The sequence below is a fragment of the Microtus pennsylvanicus genome, chromosome 11 (assembly GCF_037038515.1).
Source record: "Microtus pennsylvanicus isolate mMicPen1 chromosome 11, mMicPen1.hap1, whole genome shotgun sequence".
NCBI classification, from domain to species: domain Eukaryota; kingdom Metazoa; phylum Chordata; class Mammalia; order Rodentia; family Cricetidae; genus Microtus; species Microtus pennsylvanicus.
In genome coordinates, this window is record NC_134589.1 from 2,145,319 (window position 1) to 2,168,214 (window position 22,896).

Sequence of the window (22,896 nt, forward strand, 5' to 3'; positions counted from 1 at the left end):
TCTGTTGACAATATCTAATTAATGAAAACGTGAAGCTGCTGACCTGTTCACCCCATAGCACTCTGCAGCAGACCTTATGTAGGCGATTTCACTGTGTGCCACTTACAGCGGGCAGCTACTGTTCATAACGTAAGATAACCAATTCATATGAAATGTCTAGTTGTTCTATCAGTATTGGTTTAAACTTCATTTATTTAATTTATTGTAAGTGTGTGTGTACATTTGTATGCTGGAACACTTTTTGTGCGCAGAGCAAGACAAACAGAGGTTGTCTTGGGGAGTTTTCCTCTACCACCTCACCTTATTTTCTGAGATGGTTTTGTACTAAACATGGAGCGTGTAGGGTAAGCCCAGACCAATGGGGTGGCGTGTTCGCCTCGGGCTAATGTTTATGTATAAATCTGGCGGGCGTGAGCCCTGCCGGTCCCTTTTGTATTTCCTGCCCATTGCTGGATCCCTGGTGTTGTAAGCTATCCCTTCATTAAAATTTGCTGTTTCATATTAAGCTAGCCTGGTTATTACGCCGCATACAGGAGCCTGCTGGTAAGGGTAAACTGGCCGCCAATGATTTCCAGGGATCATCCACCTGCCTCTGCACCAGCTTTTCCATAGGTGCTGTGTATCTGAACTCAGGTCCTCATGCTTGCTCACAGGCACTTTACCCACGGAGACGTCCTTTTAGCCCTAAACCTTTACTTGCAAAAACAGCCCAATAAGCTCTCCCCACTGCAGAAGGCTGAAGGCTCTAAAGCTCTTTGGTCTGTAGGCTCCCTCAGCTCTTTGGTTTCCTTATGGCTTATTTGTTGGAAACATGGATCACTATTTGGTTCTACTTCAGTTTTACAGAATGAGGACCCAGAAGAATTGTAGGTTGAAGTTTCCTGTCCTGACCACCTGTTCCCAAATAACCACACAGAGGCTTTATATTGATTACAGATGCTTGGCCGACAGCTCAGGCTTGTTACTAACTAGCTCTTACAACTTAACCCATTTCTATTAATCCATTTGCTGCCCTGAGGCTGTGGCTTTTATCTCTATTCCATTTTGTGTATCCAACTCGTTCTCCATCCTGACTCTGCCCTTCTTCCTCCTGGCATTCTCCCATTCTGGCTCCCCTGCCTAACCTTATCCTGTTCATCTATTGGCCAGTCAGCTTGTTTATTAAACCAATCGCAGCGACAATTCTTCACAGTGTCAAAGGGATTATTCCACAGCAAAGAATGGTTCAGAACTGTACCTAAATCACCTGCAGACAATGTGAGGGTGTGGGTTTCATGGGAGGAAAAAGGCCATGCCCACCTGCCTGTGGCTCCTGGCTTCTGGAAAGTCCAACAATGATGGGGATCAATGGCAAAAGCCCCAAAGCACCAGGGAGAGAGGTGCTCACCCAGGCTTACATGACTTTTGCTGGTTCTGGTTTGGAATTTACAGAGCATCTCATCGGGCCTAATCTTTGCCTCCCTTCCCCCAAGGAAGGCAGAAAGCACGCACCAAGCTCACCGCCCAGGGACCTAAGTCCAAAAAGCGTCCCAACAAGTCCAAGGCCCTCAGCCGGTGCACCTGGCTCAGCAGCACCTGGAAAAGCAAGAGAGATATTGAACCATAACAAAATGACACTGATTACCACCTCTCTAAGAAAGCTCCAGTGTGAGCGGGCAGCCCAGGAGGGGTATGACAAGACAACTTCCCCATGTCCGATGGTTCTTTCTTCAGATGCTGCCGTGTAGTTCATGCTTTAGACAGGCTGTAACAACACTTCTTCATTACCCAAGTAAAATATGCCGCCTGCACGGTCCACTGTGCTCTCAACAGGATCAGCACCGGGGCACCGTTCTCTATGCACACCCTTGCCAGGGTGAGTCTGAACCAGGTGGCACATTCTATTCCTACTTCCTTTCTCAACTGATGATGTGTGGTGAGGATGGCGCCCCATCCTGAGATGCCCACGGTGGTGTCTCTCCCGAGGGCAGCACAGCACGACCTCTGTATAAATGTCCAGTTTGTTAGAACGGTTCCCCCAATGCTAGCTATCACAATGCTATGACAATACCCTAACTCTGCAATCTTTGCAGTTTCACAATTTTTTTCTCCTGGGGATAAACCTCAGAAGTAAAATTATAGGTTATAACATCTGCATGACATTACCACAGTCCAAGAGGCCCTTGACTAACGACCTCTGTCTTCTAAGAGGCAGCACCACGGTACCCACTGGTGAAGCACCCAACATCTCTTTGCTCTGATTTATTAATGCTCAGTACAAGGTCAAAACCACCCTCAGGACCAAAGTCCGCTAACAGTGACTGCTCATGGGCAACACTGTCTACTGTCGTCTTACGTGACAATGAGGATCATCACTGGAGACTATGGGAACAATGTCCAATACTACTTGGCTTTTCTCCCTCAAATACACATTTCCTGTTTCTTTTATTGATTTATAGCTTTAAAAAGCTGAGGTCCAACATGAATTAAAATTATTTTAAGAATATAAATGACTGGCTTTTTAGGATGTGTATTTGTACTTCAAAAAATTAGAAAGGGTGTTGGTGGGGGGGGCACTAAAGATTTGGCTTGGTAGTTAAGAGCACCAGCTGTTCTTGCAGAAGACCTGGGTTCAATTCCAAGAACCTACATGGTGGTTCACAACCATCTGCAACTCCAGTTCCAGAAGATCTGACAACCTCTTCTGGCCTCTGTGGGCAGTGTGCATGTTACTTAGACATGCATGCTGGCAAAACACCCAGGCACATAAAATAAATAAACCTTCTCTTAAAAATTAAAAAATATCCAAGAACCAAACTCCTGTTTCACACTATCACAGATGACAGAGACGGAGCAGGTCCTGGGTTCCTGTCCATCTGTGGCAAGTGGGCCCAAAGGGCAAATGTGCCTGCAAAAACAGGGTCTGTCAAGGTGACCGCGTTTGCTTCACGGTGCCTGAGACATGAAGAGAAACTGAGGCTCTGGGAGACAAGGACCTCCCTCCAGTAGGGGGCACAACATACATCAGAAGCTTGGCTCCTGACACAGCCCCGCACTTCCTGTATTTGACATAGATGCACTGATGGCAAACACACTCTGGGTGAAAATGCTCAGGATTTTGTAGCAGCCATGTAAGAGAGTAACTCTGCCCCATGAATTCATTCTTGCCTTTCTTGTTTAATGCTGACTTTCTTTCCCCACCTACCCCGAGGCAGGGATGGTAGTCATGGGGGGGCCACAACACAATCAGAAAGGCCCACACTTTGGGACTGCTTTTTGAAAGCTGACAGTAGCCATAGATGTCAGTTGTGCCAATTTGGAGGAAGTAGCAGTTAAAAGAAATTCTCTCCTTTCTGTTGATTTCATTGTTAAAAGGCAGAAAGGAAGCCGAGGTCAGTGGGCGAGGCCCAGGTCCATGCTACCGTTTCTCAACAGCCTGATGGAACCTCTCGGTGCTCCTGCACACCATCAGCTAGTGCCTCTCAGCTGCTGCGGGGAGAATTCACCCCGGCTTTATGGGAGTGGCAGGCACCTGAAGAGAACCCATGCAGCCTGGATCGTGACACTTTCTCCCTTCCTGATGTCTCTAGACCTGCCGAGGCGCTGGAGGACAGCTTGTGAAAAGGTTTTCAGGGCAAAGCAAGGAGAGTAACCAAGAGTGAGGCCTCATGGAGCTGGAACTCCCTTGTGACTCCTAGCCTTTACCTTTTTTCTTTTCCTTTCCTAGCTCTGTTCATCAGGCTCCCCGAGGCTGGCTGGGCCTGGCCGGGGAGACAGAGCCGTGCGCCTGGTGGAGGACCCACTGCTTTCATCTTCCTAACGACCACATGGACAATGCTAATGCTCTTCCCGCAGCCGTTTCCCCATGCCTGGCATCAGATGGGCTCTAGAGGTCTCCCCTTTCCCTGAGAGAGTGCGGGCTGTAAATGGAATGAGTCGATAAAGCCATTTACAAAAGGACTGTTTGCCAGACCCCAAAGAACTGGATTAAGGCCTGGCACCGCAGCCTGCTGTGGGGAGGACAACTTTGCTCTGCTCTGCTGCCACAGTGAGAGGCAGGTTGGAGAGAGCCATGTGGTGACCCAGGTGACCTGAAAGGAGACCCCAGCATTTTGCTGCCATTTCCTGGCATCAGGTGGGCATCTCAGTGATCCAGGCTTTGTCCTGCGACTGTTACTGTTGTTGTTACTCTGTTTGGAAAACATTTGCTATAGCTTAAAGATCACTTTGCAATCCCAGGACAGTCTTTTTTTTTTTTAATATTTACTTATTTATTATGTATACAATATTCTGTGTGTATGCCTGCAGGCCAGAAGAGGGCACCAGACCTCATTACAGATGGTTGTGAGCCACCATGTGGTTGCTGGGAATTGAACTCAGGACCTTTGGAAGAGCAGGCAATGCTCTTAACCTCTGAGCCATCTCTCCAGCCCCCCAGGACAGTCTTAAAACTAATCTAGACATATATAAAAGGAGCAGTGATAATTATTTTCATAATGTCAGAAAAGAAGTAACAATACAACTCCCTCCAGTCTGACCCATGTCATTCTTTCAAGGTCCCTACTTCAGCAGGAACAGACCATGGATACCATTTTACATGTACGTGTACTCTTCTTTCTTGCCAGCTCGGATTCCTGGGGCTCTAGAAGGGGTATGTGAGCCATGGAGGCTGTTAGGCTGGCTGCCCTGTGGGAGAGACTCTGGGCAGGAAGGTTCACTGTGTTCTATGGGGGGGATTTTTGAGCTGCAGTTGCTCTGAGCATTTGGCCCAGTGAAGATGGATGGTCGGTCGTCCATCACAATGTGGTTAGCAGCCCTAATGAGCAAGCACAAGCCCTTCTTGGAAGGAAGCAAGACCAATGTTCTTGGACAGGTGGAAATCAGACCCACAGCGCGTTTTCTAGAGGGAAGTAATTTGGTAAGAGCTCTGGAGAGTGATGGCCCTATCAGTGGCCCTTGGCAAGATCTGTCCCTCCCGTCTGGAGGGCAGCCTGACCTCTATCCCTCCAGGCTCCCTACCTTCCAAGCCGGTACCCTCTCATGACTTCCACAGCTCTGACAGAGCTGCCCCTCCCCTAACACGTGATAAGTAGTATTTTCTGGAATCACAGTAAGTCACAAGTCCTTGGTGTCTGGTCTGGCTTTTCTTAGTCACAACCCAGCTCACCAGTTTCTCTCACAGACACAAACTTGGTGACCTGTTATCTACCCACCTGTGATGACAAATCCATGATTCATATTCCCATCCCATGCCATTTTAGTAACCAAAAGTCAGCAAGCAGTAAATGGGTTCCCCACAACCAGACTTGTCAGCACGTGAATGACAGACACCCCAGAAGGTACTGCTTCTTATGGGTCCCCGTCACGGGAAGGCTGATGGCACCTGGCCCGTCTGTGAGGCTTTGGTGCTGGTCAGGAGAATGAGTGCTGTGGCCCAGTTAGGATTTGCTTGGTGGCCTCACCCATCTCTCACAGGACAAATTTGTATCTCATGTCCTTCCAAACAGAAGAAGGTAGTGATGCCAAGAGCCTGCCCCAAAGCGAAGCTCGTTGGCAGCAGCATTTCATCAGTTCCTGACTTGTAAGCAGGGGGTGGGGGCATGGTGACCTATCCCAGTTTATATTTAATGGGGGAGGAAGAAGGGAATTCAATGGCTTTGCCAAGAAAAGGCCACTGGGAGTAAGTAAGCATCTACTGACTTCAGATCAGATGTGAGGCACTGATGGGCCATCTGACTGAAGCACAGCCCCCGTGTGTGTGTGGGGGGGGATCACTACTGCCCAGACCCTCTTGTGCCTAGGACGCACACAGGACAGACGCCTCAGACAGTCTAGGCCCGTGGGAAGTGACTGACCTGTAGGACAATGGGCAGCTGCTCTGGGGGGCTTCTGTTCTCCACGCCCATCGTGAGCCACACCTGGAATGCTGTCAGCTGCTCAGCGAAGAACGGGCTGTGCTATAGGAGAAGCAAAGAGCTGGTTAGTGAGGCCGGTTTCCTTACACCACCGTCACCCTCAGTCCTGACAGGGCAGTGACCATGAGGGGCAGAGCAAAGAGCTGGTTAGTGAGGCCGGTTTCCTTACACCACCGTCACCCTCAGACCTGACAGGGCAGTGACCATGAGGGGCAGAGCAAAGAGCTGGTTAGTGAGGCCGGTTTCCTTACACCACCGTCACCCTCAGTCCTGACAAGGCAGTGACCATGAGGGGCAGAGCAAAGAGCTGGTTAGTGAGGCCGGTTTCCTTACACCACCGTCACCCTCAGACCTGACAGGGCAGTGACCATGAGGGGCAGAGCAAAGAGCTGGTTAGTGAGGCCGGTTTCCTTACACCACCGTCACCCTCAGTCCTGACAGGGCAGTGACCATGAGGGGCAGAGCAAAGAGCTGGTTAGTGAGGCCGGTTTCCTTACACCACCGTCACCCTCAGTCCTGACAGGGCAGTGACCATGAGGGGCAGAGCAAAGAGCTGGTTAGTGAGGCCGGTTTCCTTACACCACCTTCACCCCTCAGTCCTGACAGGGCAGTGACCATGAGGGGCAGAGCAAAGAGCTGGTTAGTGAGGCCGGTTTCCTTACACCACCGTCACCCTCAGTCCTGACAAGGCAGTGACCATGAGGGGCAGAGCTGGTGGGCACAGGCCTTACAGGCTTTGTCAACAGCCTGGACAGGAGAAAGGAAGTCTGGGTCTTGTGGCCTGAGCACTTGGATGACATGATCCTGTCAGTAAGGGAAGCCTGGTGCACAGTGCGTGTGTTGTCTACCATGCCCCTGAGCAAAGACACACGAGTAGCTGCCTCTTAGTCAGAGAGATGACTCTATAGCTATTGGCACAGATTTCATTTCTTCTTTATAATTCATGTTCCTAGAGAAGCTAAATAAGAAGGTGAACCCAAAGAAAAACATATAGGCATCCTCCTGAATATTAACCTTCATCAGGCGATGAAAGGAGACAGAGACAGAGACCCACATTGGAGCACCGGACAGAAATCTCAAGGTCCAAATCAGGAGCAGAAGGAGACGAAGCACGAGCAAGGAACTCAGGACCGCGAGGGGTGCACCCACACACTGAGACAATGGGGATGTTCTATCGGGAACTCACCAAGGCCAGCTGGCCTGGGTCTGAAAAAGCATGGGATAAATTTGGACTAGCTGAACATAGCGGACAATGAGGAAGAATGGGAACTCAAGAACAATCGCAGTGGGTTTTTGATCCTACTGCACGTACTGGCTTTGGGGGAGCCTAGGCAGTTTGGATGCTCACCTTACGAGACCTGGATAGAGGTGGGCGGTCCTTGGGCTTCCCACAGGTCAGGGAACCCTGATTGCTCTTTGAGCAGATGAGGGAGGGTGACTTGATCGTGGGAGGGGGAGGGAAATGGGAGGCGGTGGCGGGGAGGAGGCAGAAATCCTTAATAAATAAATAAATTAAAAATAAATAAATAAAGATTTTTTAATTACACATGTGTCCGTGTGTATGTTCATGTGAACACTGGTACCTATGGAGGTCACTGGATCTCCTGAGCTCCAGTTACAGGCGGCTGTGAGCCACCCAATGCTGGCGTTAGGAATTGGCCCCAAGTCTTCTCCAAGAGCAGCACATGCTATCTGCAAGAACGCTGGGCATTGTGACACTGAGCCACCTCTCTGGCACCACCGCTCCTTTATTATAGCGCTACTACGACTATTATTCTGAAAGACAGGGTCTCTCTGCCTACACTAGCCTGGAGCTCACTTGTCCCTCCTCAGCTTCCTGAGAGATGAAATTACAGGTGAGCAACACCACATTTGGCCTGGTTATTTTTGGAAGTTGAGCTATAGAGAAGGGACCCAGGATGGAATTGGGCTTCTAACACTTAGAGGTCAAGGAGACAGGTGGAACCTGCCAAGAAAGCTGTGAAGAGAATGGTCGTGGGGAGAAAGCAAGACCATGTGGAGCTCGGGAAGCCAGGTCAGTGATGCGCTCAGCAGTGTTCAACCTGAGATGAATCAAGCAAGGCTAAGACTATGATCCACCTGAGGATTTCCTTCAGAGATACAGAGGTCATCCTAAATATTAACAACTGTCTCGGACACAGCAAAGCACAGCTGGCGTGAACAAAAGACAGGAGAAAGGACAGAGAAGAGAGAACCAGTGCAGACACACTGTGGGAGGAGGTGGCTGCAAAGGGAAGAAGAGACTTGGGTTGAGTGTGGTGGAAGAACAGACCAGGACAAGCAGGTAGAGCGGGGAGGATGGTGGAAGCTGCTGGAAAAGGACAGTAGAGTGGGGGACATGGTGGGAGGGCTGTCGCTGCAGGGGAAGAGAAGGGGGGGCATGCTGCAAGGCTGTGCTGGGCTGGAGGTGAGAAGCGGGTGCTCTCTCCTCCGCCCTTGTTTCTGAGAGTGTACACAGACACCTGTGAGGGAGAAGGAGCCGAGGACATGTATGTAGTTATGCTGTGTTGTAGCTTCTCAGGCCCGCCGAAGGACAGCTGCAGGGGTGTGGGATGAGGAGGCAAAGGGGCAAAGGCGGCACACCGTAAGCACCAAGGACCCAGCCCTAACCATGGCCAGCATGAAAGCTGATGGAATCAGAGTCATGAGGGCCACTAGAGAGGCTGGAGCGAGTCACCAAGGTCTCTTTGTCCCCACACTAGGGTTACCAGCAATGACGTGCAACCCACAGGAAAGGGGTGGCCTGGGAAAGACGGGGGACAACAGGACTGGAAGAGACTGGGAAGCAGGAGGCTAGGAGCCAGTACAATCTTCCGTTCTACGTATCACCTCACTGCCATAAAGAACTGCTCTCCACGGGCCAGACATAGCTCAAAATCCAGCAGTGTCTTGTTGTCAGGTACCACTTCCCTTTGGGGTGTTCTCTTTTCCCTGGGGGAGCTGGCAGCACTCATCAGAGGTGTAACTGTGAGCCCCGGAGTTGGAGGAAGCAGCTTTGTCTCCAACCTGTAGCACAGCTTCCCTGACAACTCTGTCAGGGTCCGGGCATCCAGGTTCTTAGGCTCACCTGCCGCTCAGGAAGGCACGGGGCTCTGTGAGCTCAGCTTACACAAGAAGCTGGAGTGTGGAGCTCCCTACATGGTTTCCATTATCAAGTAGGCAGTATTCACCAACCGTTTTTAAAACCCAAGATCCTGGTGCTCGCCTGGGAATGAGAATCACACCCCCTCTCTCCGGTCGGCCATGTTTATGGATTTTTCACACTGTCCACTGGCGGAGTGACTGCTTCAAACAAAGAGACACTAATTCTTGATGGAGCCAGGCGAGGTGGGGTGTGCTTGTGATCTCAGCATTGGGGAAGCAGAGGCAGGAGATGCCAGCCTGCTTTACACAGTGAGCTCCAGGTCAGCCAGGGTTACACAGCAAGACTCTTTCTACAAACAGACAATCAGAAAACAAACAAACAACCCCCAACTCCTTCACTTAAACTTGACCGGAGAAGAAAGGCACACCTCTGCTAGCTGTCGGGCTAAAGCCAAGGGGAAACACGGGGGCAAGCACACAGCACGAGGGCTGCACAGGTGGCCTACATGAGGTTCAGAGCTGGCATCTGAGCCAAGTCTCTCAGCTGACCTTGCCATCAGACCAGAAGGGAACAACCAGGGAAGACTGAGGGATCAAGGCAAGGCATAGCTGTAACTGCAAGCCCCATCTTCCAGGATAAATGGCAAATAGGGTGATCTGCTGTAGGTCTAAAATAGGCTCATGAGCACAGAACCAAAAGTGAGAGAGTCAGCCAGGAGCTGCAGAGTCCTGCTCACTGACAGGAGCTAATCCAGCCAGATTTACGGCATGGTTGCTGTTACCAGGCTGGCCACTGTCCTCCTCTGCTCTGTCTTTACTGGGGCTAATGACCTGAGCCTGGGTATCTTTGCCTCTTGAGTCTGCTCAGTAAGAGCTGATGGTGATCTGCTCAATAGTCAAAGTTACCACCCCTGTAAAAAAACTAGAGCCTTAAGAAGGATCTCTATTTCAACTGCTGTTCCAGGTTTCCTGTTGTCTGGTACCCTCTTCCTGTCCTTGCTCCCTATCCTGATAAACACCAATTTGAACGTGGTTTTAATTCCTTACTAGTTAAAACTCATCACTTATAACGGTTGATTCTGAGGACAGACGTGTGCAATAGGTTTCCTTTCAGTCTGAAAACAAGGTTTTAAGATGAGTGCACTGAACTGTAGGCCGACTGTCATAGTTGTGGTGGTGTGAATAAGTATGCCCCACAGACTCATGTGCTTGAGTGCTAGTGGGAGGTGCCGCATTGTTAGAGGAAGTACGTCACTGTTGGGGAGGGCAGGCTTTGAGGTCTCATATGCTCAAGCTACCCCCAGTGACTCAGACCACTTCCTGTTGTGCTTGGATTAAGATGCAGAACTCTCAGTTCCTTCTCCAGCATCATGTCTGTCTGCCGGCTGCCACACTTCTCTCCATGATGCTAATGGACTAAAATCTCTAAATGCTAAGCTAAGCCCAGTTAAATTTTTATATTTTGAAAGTTGCCTTTATAAGAACTGCTGTAGTCATGGTATCTCTTTACAACAATAGAAAGTCTGACTAAAGGGTGAAAAAAAAAACCCCAGAATTTAGTGGTGCTGATTCAGTGTTACACAAATATCAGTATTCTCCACCTCAGCCAAAGTCCTGCAGGTTCTCTGAGGAAATGAACAGTCACTATAATATTGGCATGGAAACACAAAAGGTCAAAAGGAATTGGGGAAATTGGGGAAAGGACATGGTGGGAGAACAGACTGGCAGCTTTGGCAACATTTGTAATAAATAAATTAAATAAATGCTCAGAATCAAAACTGTGACTGTGGTGCCTGGACACAGCAGAGGAGCCAGAAGCAGCTCAGACACAGTCACCAGGTCCAGCATGATGGCTCTCAGATTGGGCATCACATGGACAACCCAAAGCTCTAGAAGGGGGGACAGCAGCATTCAGGGGTGCTTGCCTCAGGTAAGTCAAGATGGCCTTAGACTGGACAACAAAGACCCTAATCATCAACAAAATTTTAATAAATAGTAATTTGCTTAACAAAAGATGTCTCCTCAACAAGAAAAAAAAGGGTAAAACATGAAAATACAGTCTACAGAATAAGAGATATTTACAGTGAGACAAAGGACAGGGACAGAACCACTCTAGCACGGCAGAAAGACTTACAAAAGACAGGTCTGCTAGAGAGCAGGAAACCGTGCTGGTAGCACTGGGGACACGTGACGTCACCATTCCCTTGGAGCCAGATCCTGCACAGCAGAAGGGCTATGAGCCAAAGACACTGTGGACAGCTATCCAATAGCATCTACTAAACCCACATGCAGCTTGGTCCTGTCCTACGAGCACCCCAGCAGACAGCATTGGGCTGCCCAAGCACACACATGGGTGGGCAGTAGCCAGAACATCGTCAGTAAGGGTTTTTTGTAGTGAACCCAAAATTTAGAGGAAACACTGGGAGAGTACTTGTCCCCAAATTCCAGAAGTGAAGGTAAATATCATGTCTAACATGATAAAAAAAAAAAAACAAGTAAAATCTTACAATAGCAGCACTTTAAATGGACAGGTCAGGATGACTTGCTTCCCTCTGTCTCAAGCTGCACAGTCACTAGGCCTGGGCCAGCCAGCACTGACCGTGAGGATCACAGACTGACATTCAAAACACACTGGCCATGGGATGGAAAACCATTTTGTAGCTAGCAGACACCGTTAGGCGTGTCAAAAGGATACTGTTGAGCAGACACAGTCAGACACAAAGAGCACACGCCGTGCAGTACTCTAGCAGGGCAGCGGATAGGCGAGTGGCTGCAGAGGGAAGGAGCCGTGTGACTGCTGGATATGGGGGCTGGGTATGAGAGTGTTAAACTGGTGTTTACAACACAGAGGGCTTTCTACATGTAGTCTGTACAGCCAAAGAGGTGGAAAGTTAAAATAAAAAAGCTCAAGCATGGTCCAGGTCAGTTGCCCCTGCACCTGACACCCAATGTTCCCTTAATGCAGTATACTGATCCACTAGGTTAGAGGTTAACGTAGTGAGACCCTGGCAGGCACCTTGCCTTAGAACAGAAGCGCTCAGTCTGAGAGGAACACAACACAGTGTGCTATCCTAGGAGCTCAGTTCTCAGCTCCTAAGCAGAGGGAAGCCAGGATCTGAAGACAAAAACACTTAAGTCTTTGTTTTATTTTTGTTTGTTTTTGAGACAGGATTTCTCTGTGTAGCCCTGGCTATCTTGGAACTTGCTCTGTAGACAAGATTGGACTTGAGCTTAGAGATCCACCTCCCTTTGCCTCCTGAGTACGGGGATTAAAGGTGTGCGCCACAACCATCCAGCAAGACTGACATTTTGATGGGGTTTTCCAGACATCCAGCTGTACCAAGAGTCCCTGTCCCTCCTGGGAAAGCACTAGGGCTATTTCAGTTTGCACGCAGGGTAAGGAACAGAGGGGAAGGCAGCTGCCATGAAAGCTACCATAGAACTCAGTGGAGGGAGCACGGCTGCTGGCTTTAGAGTCCTTCCAACTTTGCTCCAGGCATAAAATCTTCTCTAATAAAATGTTATCTCCCTCTCCCCAAATAAGCAATAAAGAGTACAACAATATTGACAAAAGAGACCAGGAGATCTTCTTTAAAAACCTTTGCCCCATCATTTCAACCTCAGGGCACATCCGGGGAGCTAGCGTAGCCTATAGACACCAGGAGTGCAGTGCGCTAGTGCGTCCACGGGCCCAGGCTTGATTATGGAGCAGGCTCCTCCACATAGCCCTGCTTAGCTGACAGAAGGTGACACACACTGCTCACTTGTCAGTGGCTAGTTTTCTCTGTAAGAACACGAGGTCCTAACAAATGTGTGAGTTCTGTCGTCGCCACTGTAAGAATGCTAACTCATGTAAGAACATGAAGTCCTAACAAATTTGTGGATTCTGTCCTAAGCACTGTAAGAATGCTAATTCATTTAGCCATCAAACACAGCCCCTGGAATTGGGTTTCTCCAGAATCCCCTTTTAAAAAAGAGGGCACCAGTTGGGTGTGTTGGTATACATGCCTTTAATCCAATACTCAGGAGGCAGAGACAAGCAGGTCTCTGTGAATTCAGTGCCAATATGGTCTACGTAGTAAGTTCTAGGATAATCAGGGCTACGTAGAGAAGCCTGCCTCAAGCAACAACACTGAAGTGAGGAAACCAAAGCTCAGGGAGGTTGTCTCACTGACCCACAGAAACACTGCCTGGCTCTTGGCCCTGAAGTCCAATGGCCTCTTTAGTAGTGTGAGGTGGTCCCTGTGTTGTTGACAGCCCAAACACCCCCACCCCAGGCCTTAAGTCATCATAGCTTCATGAATGTGTCCAACTTACTTCTGCGTTCCTGTGCATTCCCTAATCTTCATAGCTTCAGGAATGTGTCCAACTTACTTCTGTGTTCCTGTGCATTCCCTAATCTAGGTCCCTAACTTCTAACTGGTGCTGTGCTGTGTTCTTGAGGTCAGGGACAGGGCTTTAGTCAGACCTGGAGCTTCACTCACAGCAAATGCTCCGCAAAGCAAAACCCAAAGGGTCTCTGAGAAGCTAAGAGGGCTCTGGGCAGTGTCACCCACTGTACAAGCCACAAGGAGGACCAAGAGCAGCCCATGCAGCTGCTCAACTTTCCCCTGCGTGGTCTGAGACTGAGATGCACCCCTAAGCACCAGGAGCCCCTAGACTGTGAACAGGCTCCAGCAGGAAACAAGCTCCTTAAGGGGGAGGAGAGAAGTCAAATGGAGAAAGCTAATTTGTGCACAGCATAAAACAGCCTTCAAAAGTCCAGGTTAAAGCAAGTGTACGGCTCTGATGGAAATGAGGGAAATCCCCTCTCGTGCCGCACACCAGGAGAACACCTACTCTTCTTACCGTCTGTACATAATCATCTACAGTGATATGTGAGGACCTGTGATATTTCCCACAAGTCATATTTACATTTTCAGTTCACCAGAAGCACCTCGTACCTACAGCTAATTAATTTTGAGCCCAAGAAGCCCTCTAAAGAAAGCTCCCCATGGACTCAGGGCAGTCAGTAACAATGCAATCACTCGGACGTTGTGGCTGTTCCTTAAGACTGCAAGTTCAGGACAGGCAGTGGTGGAGGCAGAGGCAGGCGGATCTCTGTGAGCTCAAGGCCAGCCTGGCCCAAGAGCTAGTTCCAGGACAGCCAGAGAAACCACGTCTCAAACCTCACCTCTCCCTGAAAAGGTCAACCATTTTAAAACCTAACTTGAGTCCCTGGCTGACCCAATCTTGAAAACTCTGTAAGCTGAAGCTGTACCATTTTTCTAGGTAGGTGAAAAGCTAAATCCCTGACACCCAGAGTTCTGGGTGCTACGTGAAGCCCAGGTGTCTGCAGAGTCCTCTACGGAGGGATCTCCCTGAAGTGGGGACTCACCCTGAAGGCAGTGCCCTCCTCGATGATGGTTGGCAGCTGAGACAGGCAAATGTCCACGGCAAGATCCCAGGCCTGCCTGGGGAGAGAACAGAGGGCACCCACGGGGTTAGTGAAGCAGCCTTGCACCAGGCCTTCGCGGGGAAGAACCACAAGGCCAACGGGGACAAACACCTTTCAGCCAAAGAAGGGCTGCGTGGGGGTCTTTGGCAGAATCACCCAGGAAGCCTAGAGAAGAGTGGAGGTAACTGGGCACAGTGGCTTACTCTAGCTGCCTAGTGTGACAAGCTCCTATCCAGAAAGAAGAGGAAAGGACGGTAGAACTCTCGATCCCCTGCAGGGCTTCCCGACTTCATTATGACCATCCCTAACATAGAGGCTGCTTGCTCCAGACAGCTGGGGTTCCTGTGGTAGCTGATGGGATGGCATGGTCAGATAAAGGCGCTTTGTTAGAAAAGCCCAGTCAGCAGGGCAGGGCTGGGGCGGGTGGCCTGGCTGTGGACCTGCTGCCCCAGGAGGCAGGTGGTGCCAACTTGCCTTATACCCTGGACTGTGAGGATGGCCAGGCCCCACCATCCTCTTGTCTTCGTGGCTGGGACCTGGCCTGGGCACAGAAGGCAAGGGCTATGTTGGTGACCCTACACTGACTGAAAAAGGCTTGGCCATCCTTAACCTCTTGTGGCACTGGGCACTACTCTGACACTGGTCAGCATATTCCTGACAACATGTCTTGTGCTCAGACACTGCAGGCGATTGATGCAGCTTCATAAACAATCCTCTTAATCATTGGGGGACATGGGGACTCAGTGTCTGGGAGCAGGCTGGCTGCACTTACATAAGGCTCTTTGCAGGTGCCCCTCCCCCATACTTTCAGAGGACTGGAGAGCAGGACAGGACAGGAGTGTGGACTGGGGCTACAGACAAGAGAGTGCAAAGACAGGTTTTATCTTGGCCTGGGTATGTAACTGAGTATAATTTTATTGATTTCTTATTACAGTTTTAACTTAGAGGAAAGCCTGACAGCACAGTCTCCCCGTGAGTGCAGAGACAAGAAACCAACATGAACCCTCACTGGCATGGTCCTATTCATCTTCCTGAGTTACTTGGTCACCCCAGAAGTGCTGGCCCTTGGTCACAAAGGAAAGTTCTAGTAGTGTGTACTGTATCACAGCCCCGGTTCACTCTGTGCACAGTTCCAGGAATCCAGGCTCACCCTGGCTGCCCCAGTGATAACAACGCTGACCAGAGGGTCTGGCCTACCTGTCGTGTAGGCAGGCCTCACCTCTGCTTCCCACAGCTTCCCACAGAACTGCAGGAGCTGAGGACCCAACCTGCGCTCTTTCCTCTTTACTGAGTTACCAGCTGCTTTTGTCAGCCCTATGACCAAACATCTAACAAGAAACAATTCTGGGGAGGAAGGATTTATTCTGACTTGCAGTTTGGGGTTTCCCATCTCTCTGCAACAGCCAGCCATGTGGGCAATGGAGAGGAGCAGTGGCTGGAGGCCTGGGGAGGGTGGACAAAGGGAGTCAAGCATGTATGACTAGGGTGACAGCCGCAGATCCTGTGAGTCCTGTGATCACAGTGGGGTGCATGTGGACCCAAGGATTTCAGGATGAGACCACAGGGCAGCCTTGCCAGACCAGGGGTCAGTTGAGAGGCATTGAGAGTGGTCACAGTGGAACCCCAGGTGTCCCTTACTTAATCGTCCCCTGGTGTAGATGGTCACACTTCCTAGCAATAGTACACTGCCTACATTGTGCGACAGCCCAGGGTGGCTGCACAAGCAACTCTGGAAATGGCTTCCCTGTCACAATGCTTTGTCCTGCACGCCAAGTGTCCTCTGGGACAAGAAGAAGCTCCTCCTGGTCTTCTACTTCTAGCACCTCCGACGGCTGTCTCTTCGGGGCTAGCATGCTTCTCTCTCAGTTTGTCTTCCCTGTATGTGTGCTCTTCTTTCTCCCTCAAGTGCCATTCTAAACGTTCTAAACAAACTTACCTTCTTGGTGACTCTAGCACTGGACAAGCATGTCTGAAATACCCAATACTTCCCAGCCAGTTCCTTGAGTCCCAAGCTTTCGCACGGTCTTACTAAGCATCCTCTTACAATCCCAGACCCTGGCCCCTCTGTGGCTCCAGGAGTGCCACACTAACAGTCACGACTCACTCTGCCGGCCTTTCCAAGGCTCCTGCTGTGCCCCACCATTAGAAGGGAGCAAAGCCAGACTGCTTGTGGGCACTTCAAACTGTAGGCCTTTAACATGCATTTTCAGAGAAAAATGAAAGCAACCTTTGCCCAGAGCTGAGTTGGGTTAAAGACAATGGGGTGAGAATGTACCACAGGGCTGGCTTTAACCCTGTCCTCCTTGATCCCCACCTGAAGAGGGGGCTCATAGAGCGGTCACTCAACAGGTCTGGGTCTATATAGTTCTACTTGGGCTTGTTTCTCCAGTAGCCAGACTCACAATCCATGGAGTAAAAAATGGTGACACCATCCTCATGGGGTCCCTATGGACCCTGAGATAAGGAAAAGGCCTTGGCTGAGCTGTGGGCCAAGTGAGGACCAGTCAGAAACGCACAGTACCGGCGGACTTCACCAGGCCCCTCCCGACTTGGAGAAATGCGTTCCTGTGAAATCAGAGATGATCAGTAAGGCAGCTTTTGTTTCTGGAATAGCAATTTCTTCTCCCTGGTAATTTCCTGGGAGACCTGGAGACTCTTATTATTTTTATTTAGACTAATGAGACCGCATGCTGGTAGGTAAAGGGGCACATTTTCTCTATGTCTTAATAAAGAACCAAGCAAGAATGGAGACATTTAAAATTCAGAAGGAAAGGATAGATTTAAGGTGAGAAAGTGACTCCTTTTACATCCCAACCCCCACGCTGGCCCCCTCTGTCTACACTGCCCCCCAACCTCACTCCCATGCAGCCCTTCCCTGCTGATGAAATTAAGAGGCAATCAGGAGATAATCAAAAGTGGCTCCAACTTTGGGCAATAAATAGCTCCCATATGTTCAATAAACCCCCGACCGCAGGCAAGCGAATGCTCGGCAGCATCGGGGAAGACATCCATTCTTTGTTGAGACAGCAGCAAAGTCAATTATTGCAATTAAATTCTGTAAAAATGCCTTGAATTTAATCCATTGGAAAGTTTCAATTTCAGGAGTTAGAAGAAAGGGTAGAAATTAGGGGGAAGTGGAAATGGGAAGTAGGCAGTGTGTGTCTGGCAGCTGGCTGACGTGACATTTTTGGAACCAAGCAGAAAGGTAAGGCACACACATCTACGTGTTTGTGTCTAAACTGACATGCCTGCTGTGCCATCACACTGGAGGCAAATGCATCCTAACCCACACAGTCGACCCTGTGGCCCCACCTAACCCCTACCTCTGGGAGAACTGAACCCACTACCCAGTTCCCTCACCAGAAAATGGGTTCCACGCTTTGTTTTCTTGCATGAAAGGCTTGGTGGAAACTGATGGACTAAGACAGAGTCAGCAGAGGGAGCCGTGCTTAGGTAAAGGCAGCACAGAGTACCTGCGAGGGCCACAAAGTCTGTTTGTGACATCAAAGAGAAGAAACCCGACTGAGAACACACAGGGCCACTGGCAGACGGAGCAGAGGTGCCTCAGTCCTGCGCCAGCTCCCTGGGCTGAGAGGCATTGGAGAGAAGCACTTTCAGAAGCACAGAGCATGGTGGGTGACCTGGGCACTCTCCCTGGGCCAGACCAGATGACTTCAGCACTTTCTATTAGCTGTAAAATTATGTAACAGTCTCGTCCTTAGCAGAACAACTGTCCTCTGATGAGCACAAGCACCAGCTGATTAGAGTTGGCTGTATTTTCTCAGCTAACAGTCAGCCAAATCTGCAGTCTTAATTTGGGATTCTCAGCTACGGACAAGTGGAAAAGCAGTTTATAAAACCCTGTGACAACAGCTGCGGTGCTGTACACTGGTTCTCTATGTGTCACCCGGGCACGCCAGCTCTCCTGTGTGTGTCACCCGGGCACACCAGCTCTCCTGTGTGTGTCACCCGGGCACACCAGCTCTCCTGTGTGTGTCACCCGGGCACACCAGCTATGTGTCGTCTGGGCACACCAGCTCTCCTGTGTGTGTCACCCGGGCACACCAGCTATGTGTCGTCTGGGCACGCCAGCTCTCCTGTGTGTGTCACCCGGGCACACCAGCTCTCCTGTGTCGTCTGGGCACGCCAGCTCTCCTGTGTGTGTCACCCGGGCACACCAGCTATGTGTCACCCGGGCACACCAGCTCTCCTGTGTGTGTCACCCGGGCACACCAGCTCTCCTGTGTCACCCGGGCACGCCAGCTCTCCTGTGTGTGTCACCCGGGCACGCCAGCTATGTGTCGTCTGAGCACACCAGCTATGTGTCGTCTGGGCACGCCAGCTCTCCTGTGTGTGTCACTAGGGCACGCCAGCTCTCCTGTGTGTGTCACTAGGGCACGCCAGCTCTCCTGTGTGTGTCACCCGGGCACGCCAGCTCTCTGTTGTTACCCAGGGAGGATCAGAGGTTGGGAAGAGTAGGGAGGTGTCTGCACTGGCTTCCCACAGGGAGGCTCTGTAGACTCTGAGGAGAGTAGCAGAACTGAGGTGATCTGGCGTAGGCAGAAGGGGTAACAGGATGAGCCCAGTTGATCTGAATTGGCCTCCCTCCTTACACAGTAAGGAGTGATGAGGGAATTTCTAAGCTGCCGGTTGAGTCACTGCCGGGAAGAGCCTGGGTTTTCAGGAAACTAGCCTAGGATGGCATGCGCCTAGGCAGTGGGCTGGAGGAAAGCCTTCCGAGCCAGTGTGGGCTCCATCTGCACTGATCAATCAGAGCAGAAAACACAGGTTATTACCACAGAGAAATGCAAGGTTTCAGGACCCCTGAAATTGAGAGTGAAGGAGAACGACTCCCTGATGGCTTTGCATCAAAAATTAAACAGGAAATGGGCTCTGAGTATTTCATCGTCTGCTTCCCCCGCCTGAAGCAGAGTGTAAATGTACATTACTTACGCTCTAACCCCAGTTTTTGGTAGCTTTGTTCCCTCTCCATCACAACTCAAGAATATAATAACCGGATTTTAAATTATTTACTCCAAAGGCTCCTTCCTGCCTACCTTTCCTATGAGTTCCCTGGGGATGCGTGTGCTGCCATCTATTTGTGAAGGAACACAAGCCCTGAGCACTATGGGAAGAGTTTTATCACCTGGGGTGGCAGACGGCAGAGCCCAGAGTCCACACAGCATCCTTCAGTCGTGAGGCGCAGCCAAGGTCTGGAAGGAGCTCAGCTCTGCAGTGACCTGGACCTCAGAGGTGGGCATGATGCTCCATCTCTTTTCCTCACCCCCCTTCAAGGGGCAGATTTGGGTTAGGACAGGCCAATGACGATAGGTCTACATGCCCAGCCTCCAAGAGGGCCAGATAGCACAAAGGGGTAGAGGTGGTGATGAGCCTGCCCACGGGCCTTCCTATGCCCTGGAGCTGGGGAGAGGTATGGCGAGGTATCTCTACAGGAGTGAGCCATGGCCCAAAACTGCAGGAGAGACAAAGGCCAGTGTGCAAAGCTGCTGGATTCTGGGAGCCTGGATGCCCAGCTCCTTCTGGAGGCAGGTGAAGACCACGATGGTCTCTCAAAGGGGGCTGTGCTGTACATGCCACACCTACAGGGTAAAAGTCTTCCTCTTCCCTGGGCGTAAACGCGCTGTGGAAGACTCATGGAAACAAAGGCACCGATGAGAGGGAGCGGCTACCTTCTTCCTCGCCTATCTGGACCGTGTCTGTCTGGCCTGGCTTCTCATTCAGTTTAATCCAAACAAAGCTGTCCCTTGGGGTTTGTGACTCAAGACCTCACATGTCAATCTACAGCTTGGGTAGGATGACCCTCTCATACAACACCCAGCCCAACCGTGTCATGCTATTCTAGGCTTTTCCAGAACGTTATCTGGTGTTCAGAACACTGGGCTCATTCCCAGTTCGGACTCCAGGGAGCTTAGCTGGTGAACGCTATGCTGGTATGAGCTCCCAGTTTAGCATACAGGGGGATTCTGGAACAACAGACCCACAAGCAGATGCCTCAGGTTGCAGTGTTTCTTAGTGATAAATGCTGAGAACCTATCCCAGCACACACGTGCCGGGGTGAAGCAGTGCAGAGGCTAGACTCTGGGAAACACACACAACTAAGATGCCCAAGGCCCAACAAGGAGGCAAAAAGGAGGTAACCATCCCTCCTCCCTCAGGCCTGAGACACATGAGAAAGATCAGCAAAGTCCCTGACACCCAAGGGAAGAGGATAGCCTTTCTGAAATGGCCTATTAATTAATTAATTCATTCATTCATTCACTCACTCATTCATTCATTCATGGTACAAGGAACATCTAATATTCAGGGAACAATTTTGTCAAGTAACATGCCAAACTGGAAAACCATCCAAGGTTAGCCTGGCCAGCAAGCCACACTGGGCCCAGGAGGCAACAGGCAAGAAGACTAAATTTCACTAACTGTTAGAATAGAGAGTTGGAGAGATGGCTTGGAGGTTAAACTGACTGCTCTTCCAGAGGACCCGGGTTCAATTCCCAGCATCCACATGGTGGCTTACAACTGTCTGTAAATCCTGTTACAGGGGTCCTGACACCTGCACACAGACATACACGCAGGCAAAACACTAATGCATGTTAAAAAAGAGCAGCACTTAGACATAAGGCACAGGGAACCATTCAACCAGCTCCTCTGAAGTGGGGTTACTTAGACATAAGGCACGGGGAACCATTCAACTAGCTCCTCTGAAGGTTGGGGTTACTTAGACATAAGGCACAGGGAACCATTCAACTAGCTCCTCTGAAGGTTGGGGTTACTTAGACATAAGGCACGGGGAACCATTCAACCAGCTCCTCTGAAGGATGGGGTTACTTAGACATAAGGCACGGGGAACCATTCAACCAGCTCCTCTGAAGGTTGGGGTTACTTAGACATAAGGCACGGGGAACCATTCAACCAGCTCCTCTGAAGGTTGGGGTTACTTAGACATAAGGCACGGGGAACCATTCTACCAGCTCCTCTGAAGGATGGGGTTACTTAGACATAAGGCACGGGGGAACCATTCAACCAGCTCCTCTGAAAGTTGGGGTTACTTGGTGACTTAGTTTCTCAACTGTTTTGGTGGCAAGGAGACATCTGGGAGAGATGGGATGGGGCACTGGAGCCAAGCAGAGACCAGTGAGACAGCTCTCTGCTGAGGTCAGGCTCATTCCTCTGGCCCCTGGAGCTGCTGTGCCCCCACAAAACCCAGGAGGCTGCTAAGCCCTGCTCTAGTGTATCTTTGCTGCACTGGACCTAGCAGTTAAAAGCATCAGCCTGTCCCCAGGTCCAAGCAGTCCCTCCTGGAGTCTGGTCAGAGTGGCTTCCCCATGTAGCTCCCAGCACAGAATGAGACTGACTAATGTTTACTTCCCCACTCAGCTCACGATAGCACTGTCATTACTGAGCCCTCCCCAGAGAACACATGTCAGAGGCATAAATTCTCTCCTCCCTGAAATCACGTCTTGTGATTCTGTCACAAGAACCCTTCGAATGCACTTCTTTGGTACTTCTCATAGAGCCAGGAGCCAGGACATTGGGCACAAGATTTCAAATTGAAGAGGACCTTCAGACACTGTCCAGACAGCATGGGCTCAGGAAGAAGGGTCAGAGCTCTGAGGACTCCTTGTCACTGCACCCAGCCACGTAATGTTAGGGATGGTGGCTGTGCTAAGGTTAGGAGCTCCTGAAGCCTGTGCCCGGAATTCACTCTGGCTTTTGACAGGCAGACTGTGAGCTGTATGTAGTCTGTATATGGATTGGTTAGTTTGACAGGCAGACTGTGAGCTGTGTGTAGTCTGTATATGGATTGGTTAGTTTGATAGGCAGACTGTGAGCTGTATGTAGTCTGTATATGGATTTGGTTAGTTTGGACCTCAAATGTTTTTACAAAACTGCATTAGATCTCATCATAAGACAGGTAATGACACATGAAAACACGGATTTGGGGTTACTTAACCAAAAATTGGATGGTCTGACTGGTTTCTATGGTGGGGTTAATTTACATTGGGGCTGTTTGCTGAGACTGGGTCACGGGACCTGCTCTTGCCATGCCTACAGCCTGCAGCCCTTCTGGTCCTGGCTGTGCACTTCCTCGGCTGGAAAGGCGCATTGCATCCATGCTCCAAAGACAACTGAGTCCCCAAGCTTCAACTGGTTACTACCCTCTTCCTCTTCCTCTCTCCTCTCTTAGACCCAATATCCACATTTAGGATTGGAGAATTAAATGGGGTGCTCAGATGATGAGTTTGGGGACATCTTGGGCATCAGTGTCCATCAGCACTGAGTGCTCCTTGGAACACTGTCTCCCTTGCCTCCCGAATGAAGAGAACCCTGGGCCAGCATTCACCGGGAGAATGCAGCCCAAGCCAGGTCCCATTTCTCTTCATAACCCTGACCCCAGATCACTTCTTCAAGAGCTGCTGTCTGCTTTCTGAGATCCTCTTC

General features: G+C 50.3%; 1 protein-coding gene across 2 annotated transcripts in view; it reads right to left on the bottom strand.

Annotated features, from left to right (window-relative positions):
* Rptor (regulatory associated protein of MTOR complex 1) overlaps positions 1 to 22,896 on the bottom strand; it is a 306,486-nt gene that overhangs the window by 70,312 nt on the left and 213,278 nt on the right. For both annotated transcript variants that reach the window (XM_075989895.1, XM_075989893.1), the window contains 3 exons: positions 14,377 to 14,452; positions 5,835 to 5,936; positions 1,492 to 1,575 (listed from right to left, as the gene is read on the bottom strand). In XM_075989895.1, the coding sequence (XP_075846010.1) occupies positions 1,492 to 1,575; positions 5,835 to 5,936; positions 14,377 to 14,452 (262 nt within the window). The remainder of the gene's footprint in view (positions 1 to 1,491; positions 1,576 to 5,834; positions 5,937 to 14,376; positions 14,453 to 22,896) is intronic.